General features: G+C 35.8%; 1 protein-coding gene across 5 annotated transcripts in view; it reads right to left on the reverse strand.

The window, feature by feature from the left end:
- PLCB4 (phospholipase C beta 4) overlaps nt 1-12,209 on the reverse strand; it is a gene marked incomplete at both ends in the record, with an annotated part of 86,867 nt that overhangs the window by 33,145 nt on the left and 41,513 nt on the right. For all 5 annotated transcript variants that reach the window (XM_079549913.1, XM_079549912.1, XM_079549911.1 and 2 more), the window contains 4 exons: nt 4,178-4,382; nt 7,226-7,390; nt 9,572-9,674; nt 12,019-12,070. In XM_079549913.1, the coding sequence (XP_079406039.1) occupies nt 4,178-4,382; nt 7,226-7,390; nt 9,572-9,674; nt 12,019-12,070 (525 nt within the window). The remainder of the gene's footprint in view (nt 1-4,177; nt 4,383-7,225; nt 7,391-9,571; nt 9,675-12,018; nt 12,071-12,209) is intronic.

Genomic DNA, 12,209 nt, shown 5'->3' on the forward strand with positions numbered 1-12,209 from the left:
AATCTGTAGAAGTAAAATTAAAAATTGCACTGAGTAAGCTAAACTGCATAAATTACATAATGTGTTTTCTAGATACAGCGATGGATATGTAAGCACTGTTCTGAAGGAAGACAAAGACATGGGAACATTTACCTTCATGCGGAATAATCTCTTTCCACGGCTAATCTCAAAACCAAAAATTTCACAAATGGCAATGGAAGACCTCCACAGCAAGAAACAATTTTATAAATTAAACTGATTCACTATTTACAATATTAACACATTGGCAGAGACCATAGCAACAATCTGTTGTAATGATGTCTCTGAAACTTAACTTCAGTATTACACAAAAGGACGAAAGGATCACTGGAGTCAGTTAATAAGCCTTGCTTGTTAGAGCAGTAACTTAGGAAAGGAAGTTAAAATGCTGCAGTCTGACTCATCATTCACTAAAAAATATTGTCATTTCATTAACTCAAGCTTTTTTTGTGAGAATCCAGGAGACCATGCACGGTGATTCACTTGTAAGGAATCCTTTTCTTTACTGAATGTGGCAAACCCCTATTTTTAGCTCCTTATAAGTACACTATTTTTGTATCCTTATATCCTACATGGACTCACTAGACAAATGTTTCTGCAATAGCAGTTCTGACACTTACAATTTTCATCATTTGAGTTTTGTCTATGTCCCACGTCATACTTTTGGCCATTTTCCAAATTAGCTTACAATGACTGGGACAGGGAAACTGGCCCATTGACTATATTTGCAAAAAAATACCCAACCCATTAAAAGCTTTCAAAGGAAGCTTCCTGTCTTTCTTGATCAAACTGGGGGTGGACTATGCAATCTCCTTTCCTATCTAAGCTATTCTGTGGTCTTCTCTGAAAACACTGGATGTGTTTCTAATGGAAAATAGCACAGACTGGGCTTCAATTCCCCTTGAAGTTGTACTAAATAGATAGCACTGCCTTCATAGGTACTAAATATGCCGCCAACAATAACGGTTGTAACCCAAACATATCTTCTGAACCTGTACTTTACATACACAAAATGCAGCTACAACTTATTTTCAGACATTTATTTTCAGATCTGATTGAATCATAGAATGGTTTGAGCTGGAAGGGGCCTTAAAGATCACCAAGTTCCAACCCCCAGCTGTGGGCAGGGCTGCCACACACCAGATGAGGCTGCCCAGGGTCCCATCCAACCTGGCCTTGAACGCCTCCAAGGATGGGGCTTCTCTGGATAGCCTGTGCCAGTGCCTCATCACCTTCTGAATAAATAATTTCTTCCTAACATCTAAACTAAATCTCTCTTTTAGTTTAAAACTGTTCCTTCTTGTTCTATCACTATCTGCCTGCACAAGAAGTCAGTATCCTTCCTACCTATGATATCCGTTCAAGTACTGGAAGGCCACAATATGGTCTCACTAGAGTCCTCTCCAGGCTAAACAAGCCCAGCTCCCTAAGCCTTTCTTCACAGGAGAGGTGCTCCAGTCCCCTTCCTAACTTAGTAACTATGCCTTTTCGTCCTTGGCACGTACTTTTCTACGAACACTCAGGGCAACCTGTGAACACGATGCGTCAGTTGAAAATGGAACCTGATTACCATGAACTTCAAGGTAAAAATGACTAACATCTCTGGGAGAGTGAGACCTTTGTAAACTGTATTACTAACCACAGGAGTACATCACCAAAGGCTCAGCATTTCTACAAGTGGGATGTGACTCATCACTGTTTTCCACATTGTCATTTGTCCTTTGCTTACGTTTGTCATTTTCCCTGGTGAAGCAGGTGGGGGTAGGGAATAGCATTTTGTAAAAGAATTCCAATTAAATACAGAAATAATAATCAAATAAAAGGAAGAGTGCATTAGAGAAGATTCTAACAATTACCTTAAGTAACTATGCTTACTGATGTACAGATTTCTATTACAGATGCTTCTCTTTGGAGAATGCTACTTCATTTGCATTAATTTGCACCAGCATTTTATTTTATTGGGAACAGAGTATCTGATGCAGAAAAACCACAAAAAATCAGTAAATCCCACAAAAAATAGTTAAGAATCTTTTAAGGCCTGTAATGGATTAATAACTCTAGTTATTATCCAGTGCAAGTTTTTAAATTTTTAAATTAAAAGAAATTTAAAAAAAAAAAAAAAGCATGCAGCTACAGAATCAACTTATGCCTTCCTACAGGTTTGCTAAAACAATCATAAAGATCTTTATGACAGCTCATAAAACAAAGAGAGGTGTACTGCAGATGACAGGTACTTAAAAACATGTCACGAGAATATTAACGATTCCACCTGAGTGTCAAAAGTTATTTCCCAGTTGTTCATCGGCTTGTTCTATATCGATGAGAAAAATACACATCAAAACTATCTGGGGATGGGAAAAGAGAATAACTGAACTTCTTTTTATTCATATTAATATGGAGCCTGTTTTCCTCAACAAGACAGTTTTCTCATTCTGCAGTATTTCACTTAAGCATAAAGTTACTTAGGGGTATTAATGTTTTCCTATTCTCTCCTTTACCAGATAAACCATCAAAAGCAATGGTGACCAAATAGTATATCAGCCAATACTGAACAGTATACAATTGGCAAATTCTTAGCTGGTGTTCAAATTCTCCTTGAAATACAAGTTTTTCACTTTTGAATTTGTATAATGCATTAAAAAAAAAAAAAAAAAGGAATACAATTTTTCTCTCTATACAACCAGTATGCTCCAACACTTGGACAAATTAAACTCCACTAAGTTTAAATCCTACTCACAGAAGAAGTGTGGTAGCATGCAGAAAAATGCCATTTCCAAATCAGAAGCACGCCCCTAGTTTAGAAAATATTTCTAACAGAGACATTAACTGTCAAAAACTGAAGTTCTGAAAAGAATTAAAACTTATGCTTAAATGAATCCCTTAGATTCACAGTTCAGTTACAGCCTTGAGAATCTTAGCTTAAGCAGAAGCTTACATTTGTCTGCAGACTAAATCCCTGAAGTTAATTACTGTTGTTCAAACATGCTGCATAAAGGCATGGTAGTGCTCCAAGTCCTGTAGCAGAGCTCCAGCTGACTTATCACAGCAGGATTTCATGTATGACCTACACAAATAGTTCTGTAAATGCCTGATTTTTTTCCATGAAGTTATTGATACTTTTAAAAGTCTAAATAAATACCACCAAACAGTCTTGAAGATGCATTATCTAATGTGTTAAGCAAATATTATCTTCCTCTAGTTTGTACTATGGAAATGCCACTCAGAGTAGCTGCAGGAATTCTTAAGGTAGACATCAGGTTTGAAATTGCAAAGAGCAAAATTCCATTTTTATCAGCATCTCACTAATCACATATAAGGTAAGCTTCAACTTGTCACTGAGTCAGAGCATTAACATTTAACATAATTTTCATAATTTTTATTTTGCAGCTTTAAATGATTTATGCATTGTCTAATATACACGTGAATTTCATCTGCTGTGAAGAAGGCATTTCCCAGAAGTTCATTCTCAGGGTGAACTTACACATTACACAGACTAAATTGGTGTAGTGACTATTCTCAGCTGTTTGCTCATATCCAGATGTGGCAATGAGCCTGCCAAACTGATCATGGGAATGGCTCAGATTAAAAACAACTTCCCTAAGAATAATTACAAGACAGTAAAATATGTAAAACTGAGAGAGATAAATGCAGAAAAGTTTTGGATGCTAAATTCTTTCATCACCAGTGTTTTTTTTGTTTTTTTGTTTTTTGTTTTTTAATATATATCAATATTCTCATGGGTAAAAAATTGAAAAAATGTGCATCTAGATTCTGCTGCAATTGTTTATACATACTGGACAAACAATATAGCTAAAATACATGTTACCCTTGTAAACATACGTCAGAAAAAAAAATAAAAAATGAACATCTTTCTGAACAAAAAGAAAACCAGAGATAACCCTAGTATTAGCATATTCTCCATATCATTTTGGAGTTTAACAGGATACATTTAACAACCATTTACCTGACGTACTTGGTTGGAAATTTTGTTTCTTAACTGAACAAATGGGGTTGCCACAGTGTTAAAGATACTTAATCTTTGCAGTCCTCCAACATTGTGTCTCTACTCCCAGCTGGTGTACTGGAAGTGAATTCTACAATACAGTAAATTCCACAGCACTCATAATGAACCGCACGCTGAAGTACAGGCTTATCTCACCTCCAAAACCATCAGGCACATATGTTTTAAGCACAATGTTGCAGAAAACCGTCGGAAGAGAGAGTGGTTTGTTGCCCTCATTTCGAAGTGAAATGTGTCTGTAACCTGCTTGTAGACCATCTAGAGGCAGGATCCTCTGACCGATCAACTTGTTATTGTCATCATACACTGCTATTCTCAGGACAGCAAGATCAGGGAGAATAACCTGGAAAGCCATAAAATGAAGACATTTAATGACTAGTACATTATCACTCTCCTCACCCCTCATGTTGAAGCAATTTGCTCATTCACTTTGTATGCCAGAAACAGACTATCATCGCTGAAAGATAATGCCAGTCCCTGCAAACAGCATACTTTCAAATTACCCTTTCCTAGAAAATATTTTTTTTTCACACTGAATAGTGAGTAATTCCAAAATGTACAATAACACATCTTACAGTTATCTTATCTAAATATTTTGCATACTTATTTTACATTACTGGAGGCCAGTGACATGAATAAGCAAGCAGGTAAATACTACAGGGGAAATGGCAGATAGCGTGGCAATTGAAGAGTAGGTAACACTGACTAAGAAAGAATTATGAGAGAAAGATGGGATTTGGGATATACCCAAAAGGGCAATGAAGAATGGAATTAATGCAAGCATAAACTGATACGAATGCATGCTGAGCTATGTGTTGTGTAGAGGGGAGAAGCAGACAGAAGAAGGCAGACAGGTTGAAAGACCTGCTGAAATGGTGTGTTGCCAGCAGAAGTGAGTACTCACAATATGAAATATGCACAGTGTGCAGAGATGCTGTCAGGTATCTGCATCTGTCAGCCCCTACCTTGTCTGATCAAAAGAAGAGCAGAACACCCCTGCCATCCCTACAGCACAGACACTGACTCTGTGTGCAGAGCAGTGAGGAGAAGACAGATTAACCAAGACATGCAGTCTCTGTGCCAGTCTCCCTTGATTTCATGGTAGAAAAGGTCTTCCCAGTTCTTCTCTACCTGATTCTACTCATCGATGCTTATTAGCCAAAAGACCTGGGTAAACTATATCTACTATCTTAGATCTTCCTCTTGTCACTTTCATTTTAGATCATAGAGGGCACAAAATAAAGTATGCTTTTGGTCTCTGAATTCAGCTGAGCTACTCATAGAAGTCTTGCTTTACTTGCTCGGGACGAGTAATAACTAGACACTCCTAGCACATTACCACCAGCACACCTGATCCACACCTCCCCCTTAGAGTTGACACACCGTACTTGGCTCAGAATGATTGAAGCTTTATTTTAATTAAAATAAAAACAACAAAACATGACAGAAGTGCAATCAAACGTGTTATCTAAAAGCAGCTATGTATGATTAAACATCAGCTTAAGGAGAACATTTTTACCCAAATAAAGCAGGTAAGTTCTCTCCTCAACAGGCCACAGATTAGTAGATCTTTTAATACTTTATTGGCATAAAAGATACAGTCTCTATCTGAGACTGACTAGAGAGTACAAGTGGGGATTAAGAAGGTTATATTTCTCTTCGTGCTAGTCTGTTGAAGGGTATCCTGAAAGGCACACCCACCCTCATGGCATTTTAGCACTGTGCATCTCACAACTTCATTTCCTCCAACTAGAAGAGTTGTTCCTGTTGTGCTTATGTGACTCACCATGTCTGGTTATCAATGTATGTCCTGATTACGATGCTAAGCCTGATATGACAGTGACGTGACATGAAGAAAAATAATCTCTTGGCTGACTTACAGGATGACTTATTCAAGAGAATGTGCTATATATTACAGAGTAGAGCCTAAAGTCCAAGCAATATTAGATTAGCATCACCCACTATACTCATGCCACGATATACAAGTACCCCTCTTTTACAGTGAAACTGAGTGCACTCTGTACTTCATGAGTCTTTTGATTTAAGAAATTAGAAAGCAGCAGATGCTGGCCATATGGCCAAGAAGCCAAGGGGAGCATGACTGCCTGTCATGTACCTAAGTATTTTCTCTGAGCCTCCTCATACACACAGAAAAGCACTAGGATTCACGTTCATTTCAGAATGTATTTGAGTCTACAATAATCTCTAGCATTAACTACATTTCTATTAAAATCTAGTTACACTGTTTAGAAAGCAGATGATGCATGTCTTATGCCCTAGTGTAAAGCAGTATCACCACATGACAAAGTCTGTCACTTTGGAATAAAAGAACAGCTTTACATGACAACAGAACAGGTGTAAGCAAAACAGACATTCTCAACGACAGCACTGCTAACACATATTCCACATGAAATTTGGGCTGACATTATATATGTATGTTTGTGTTTGTGTGTGTCATATAGACTTAGAGATAAAAACTGAACATGGGCAATGACAACTGATGTCTCTTTTCAAATTCCCCATAACAAGAAAAAAGGGTTGTTTTTCTTTTGATATTAAATAAAAGAAAAAAAGGAAAAAAAATAAAAATAAAAATAAAAAGGTACATAATGCACATGGAGGAGGGAGCTGGCAACACATTTGAGGAACACAGCACCCTTCCAACTTTTCCATGTAATAACATTGACCTTAGCTTTGGATGCAGCATCTCACCTGCCCTCTGGGCTGAAGGAACAGTGCAAGATAGCAACCACTGCCAGGGCAGGGAAGAAGAAATCTCCAAGGAATGATGGTGTCCACCAGCGGGGGCTCATTCTGAGCAGACTGCATACCTTGAACACAGGCATGGCCATGGATGAGGTTGTTACCTCCGAGTGGGAGGAGGAAGCAAAGGGGAGGGAAGAGCCAAACAGAAACAAAAAATCATGTGACAGCTACAGAGGTTATCCATTAGAAAAACAAAACAATGCAAAATTAAAAAAAAATAAAATAAAAATCTCTTGAAAGCTTATTTCAGCTTTAAATTGTTTACAGTAGTAAACAGGAACCCTACAAACCCTTTTTTATGGGAGCAGTACTTATTCATGTCAGCAGTCAGACTGAAGCAGGAGGGGCAGATCAAGTGAGCAAGGATGCTTATATGCAAAAGAGCTGCCAATCACAAACAGTGCTTTCCAAATATCCTACCTTTCGAAATACAAATGATTCTTCATTGTAAACAGGATTCAGACCGTTGTTCATCACCATGCGCGTTCTAAATTCTTTACGTATTGTGTCCGTGGGTAAGCCATACATATCCACTTCTACATACGTACCAATCTTTTTATCTGATAAAAACTGACCAGATATTACCTGCAACGTAATAACAGAAGGGTAAGGAAAAGCACTACAGAGAATATCAACCAAGCAATGTACTCAGCACATTGTAAATACTGGAAATACTGATCATTTTTAATCTACTGAAGGCAAATGCTGAAAAATGCTTAGTATAGAACAGATACATTTATTTAATCATATGAAAATGGTATAATTACTGATAAAATTGCATTTACTTGGAAAGTCATTGTGTTAAGATCTTAAAATATATCCTGAGCTTTCATTTTAGTTGTACTAAACAAACTCAGAATAAGCTGTAAATGTGACAAACAGAAATGACTGTGCTCACTATTAAAAGTTGTAAGTCAGTAAGCTCAACTGGGTCCTGTTTCACACGTGCGTTCACCGTATTTGTAAAATATGCTGAATGAAACAACCAGATTGGCACTACTGTTCTGCAACTGCTCTCAAAATACGGTTTAAATTTTTCCGTTTGGAATCCATTTTATGTCTTGACAACAGAGAAGTGAAAGGATGTTTATGCTCTGCTTTCACATTGGTGTATGTTTTAAACCAATCACATTTAAAAGAAAACAAACAAACAGTGCAGATGACTCTCTGTATTGCTATGTACATGAAGATTTGCTGTGATTTCATTTCAAGTCAAGATTAATCAAGCTACAGGAGGTGATTACTCCAGGGCACATTTTTATTCCATCAAGATAATCCATTACTTAAAAATACAGCTGATGTTTTTATTACTAAGCTCAAGGAAAGAAAAACACAATTTCACAGGTCTAAGTTCATTTGAGACATTCTTTTCTTTTCATAATCTAATATTCGAGGGAACAACTCTGGAAAGAACAGAACAAATGGGAACAAATCTGAAAAGTTTTGTGGCCGAGGGACACCATCACTGGCTTTCCTTTTTTTTTTTTTAATAACAGCATGCACCTTCAAGAGAAGTCCTGCTCTTTGTCAGGGATTCAAACTATTACTGTAGTACTAATAAAATTCAGAATCAAGACTGTGCAGTTGAAGACATATTCCTCTCACAAACCTGATCTATCAGTCTAACTGTCCCTCTCAGTGTGGTTAACTCCATAAGTCCACAATATCTATTTACTTCTACTATCTTACTCCATGAACTCTGTATTTTCTCTGCAATAAGATTGTACATCCTCCACTGTAAGGACCATATGCTCTTGTATGCCAAATGTGCATAGCACTCTCCAGTAAAAAGTGACTCGGAATAAGTACAAAGCAGTAATCATTGTGAACAAAACTGTTTCTATTTTTTAGTTGGCAATTCTTGAATGAATTGTTGATATTATTATATAATTCTTAAAGGGTAAGGGAATAAGCACAGCATTTTATACTAGATGTAGTCATCCAAGAAGAGCAAGTAACAAGACAAGTTATCTAAGCACTGTGGTGATTCCTCGCACTATTTTCTCACCTCCAGATCCCACTTCCTCCTTGGGGAGATTCTACTGCCCATAAAACTTTTTTTTTTCTATTTTTTTTTCCTGTTTTTATTCTTCTGGAGGTACAAATGAACTTAATTATCTAAAGTGCAAAGTGAACCCTTGCTCCAAGAGACTTTCAGATCTCCATGTTATATGCAGAAAGAGACAAGGGAAAGCCAAACTTTTGTTAAGCTGCACATAGTGTATGTGAATAAAGAGTGCCAAGTGCCAAGTCACAAAACAGGAATTAACAAAACATAATACCTAACCATATTTTAAAACTACAACAGAAGTTTCATGGATGTTGCTACTCATAGACGATTCTAAAGTATGACCTCCATCACATGAACCATTTTTGTTTCCTTATTTTGAAAATATCTGTTCATATATGCCCATAGTTCTTGCTCTGTGGTGACAGTGAAGTCCATACAGTTTCACAGTATCCACAAAAATGAACTCCACTCACTTATTCATTTGTGAGGGCTGATGTAAATCAAAAACAGCGTAAGGGGGGGGTTAACATTTGGTGATAATGTGTAATAACAAATAAATTATATCATGTTCAAATCAGACCAAGTAAACACAGAAACAAAGAAAAAAATCTGAAAAAATCCGAACAATTCAAACATTTCTGCACCTATCTTATTTCTATTCACATTTAAGTGTGATTTGAGTGTGATATGATGAAAGAAGGTTGTTGTTGTTGGTTGGTTTTTTGTTTTTTGTTTTTTTTTTGCAGCTGTTTTACCTGTACAGAACATGTTGCAGCAATTACACCATCTACAGGAGTTTCAGAGAAAGGGTCAAATGTTCTATCCGGTCGCCGCATGAAATCTGGTTTAAGCAGATAGCTTATTTCATGAAAAACAAGAAAATTATTCTTTTGTGGAAACTGAACTTGAATTAACTACAGATAAAATGGATGTTCTAACTTTAAACAATGAACTCTCCTACAGCATTGTAAAATACAGATTGCCATTCTATCTGCAAGTGTAAGGAAGTAAAAGTGGAAATATTATGGCTATCTAGTACACATATAAATGTTAATCTTAATTTTGAATCAAGAGATTGCATCAACTGGATTTCACAAGCAAAATAAATGTAATACAATAAAAGACATTTCAAAATAATTTAGTAATGTTTTAAAAATACAGTGAGTTATACAACAAAAATAGATACTCTCATTTACTTTAATTCTTTAACACTTTCAAAAAATACAGACAGCTTATTCAATTTTATTTTTAAATGATAAACATTTACACAGAGTCAAGACTCATACAATAAATTTCAGCTTGAAACTAATTTTTTCATCTAGGTTATAAAACCTCAGGGAAAACAGCTGATGTTAGTACTGACAGATTGTTAATTATAGTAGCATGAAAGGTACTACCATAATAACACTTACAATCCATCCCTGAGGACTATATACTGGATCAACACATCAATGAAGCTGATATGTCCACTGATGAATCAAAATCCAAGGATTCAGCCATCAGAATAAAACAGCAGCTGATCCACAGAATTGCTGTGCTACATATAACAGGGATTTTCTTCCACTGGTGGAAGAAAAACGTGTAGCTGGAGTCAATCCTGCTAATTCTGCAGCCCTGAGAGGGAGCAGATCATTTTTTAATCCGCACTCCAGTATCTCTACGGAATTATCTGTACGTAACATATAAAGGCCTACCTACAAAAAATTCAGGAATAATTTAAATATGCTGTGAAAACTCAAAAAAAAAAAAAAAAAAAAAAAAAAAAGACTCTAAATGAATTTTCTCCCATTTTTTCATTACTTGGTTTATAATTACAAAAGCAATATTCCTCACTAATCTCACATTAAAAATATGTTAGATTTCATAATATTTTACTAAGTTCAAGTAGACTATGGGCAGAAGAAAAGTATCAGAGACATTCTGAGCCTCAGCTCCAGGCCAGCTGAAATGAAAAATGTTCATGCTAGAGGAACTTTTTCATTTACTAGTATGAAAACTGTAAATCAGAGAAAAAAAAGGAGTATTGTTTGAAAGAAATGTCATTGTTTTTATTTTCAATGCCCTGAGCATTTTCTCTGTAATGAAATACCACCAAATTTACAATGCATATTAAATTACTACCTCTCTATTACTATCACCACTATATTGCTGTAGTACCAGACGACTGACATAAGAAACAAGAAATTTAGTTCATAATGATGCCTGCCAGAGAAACTGCCAGAAGTATGCATCACTCTACTAGGCTTATGCATCAAATAAGAAAGGAATCATACTTTTACACAAAAAAAGCTTTTCCTTTCTTCTGTTTTTCTGACTGAAATGACCAGAGATTGCACCTCTGTCAAATCCGACAGTCTCTATCAGAAGAGTTTACATTTGAAAAGGGCACAGATAACCGAAGTACTATATCATCCATTCTGTAGTAGAGGAATTTTGCCATGTTCCATCTATCCAGATTTTCCTTCTGAATAAGACTTCCATGAACAAAAGAGTTCATTCTTCTACAGGATGAGTTTGCAGACTTCAGTCTGTTTCTAGACCGCATCTTCCTCTAATTCCTCAAATCTCCTCCCTCCTCTTGCTATCAATGATAAGCCTATCCTATCAAGGAATAATCTCAACATCTGAGAAAAATCTATCAACATTGAAAAACACTTAAAAACAATATTTCACACAAAAATAATGAGCAAGAACTTAAGAGATGAAACACTTCACTATTTTCTGTGAAATCTGCTTTCTACATAAAGTACATAGACTAAAAAAAAAAATAGCACACAGAAAAAACACCTTTCCTATGTATTAAAATTACCTGCCCAAGTAAATTTGGCTATTTTGTGAACTGTGCAATGTGAATCTCCATTCTGAGTTGAATATTCAAAAAAAAAAAAAAAAAAAAAGAAAGAAAAAAAGAGATTGAGATCAGAAGCTGAAGATAGACTTAAGTAACTCTGAATGGTATTAATGATCATCTTCAAAATTGACACACAAAGCCTCTTATATCTCGTCTTTAAAAGCTGGGCATAATTAAAAAGCATATTTATTACAATGCCTCCTTGCAGGGGATCATTTTTCCTGTATTCTGTTAATTTCTACTCTTCACTTAGCATTCCTTTTTCTTTTGTAACACATAATTAAGAATGACAAAACTATATTAAAGCCACAGTAAAGCATTCTGATGCACAGTTTAAATCACATCACTCACCCACATGATCCATTATATTCAAATTTTCCTTGATTCAATTGCATTGCTAAATCTGTCAAGAGAGAAAAAAAGTTACTCTTTCCTCCCAAATAACACAGGTCAAGAACAATCCTTTTTAGAGAAGAAAATAAGACTGTTTGTCCAGAATAATAAATTTAAATGAAAATTAAACTGAATGTATGTATAATACA

The sequence above is a fragment of the Tetrao urogallus genome (genome assembly GCF_951394365.1).
Source record: "Tetrao urogallus genome assembly, chromosome: 2".
Taxonomy (NCBI): Eukaryota; Metazoa; Chordata; class Aves; order Galliformes; family Phasianidae; genus Tetrao; species Tetrao urogallus.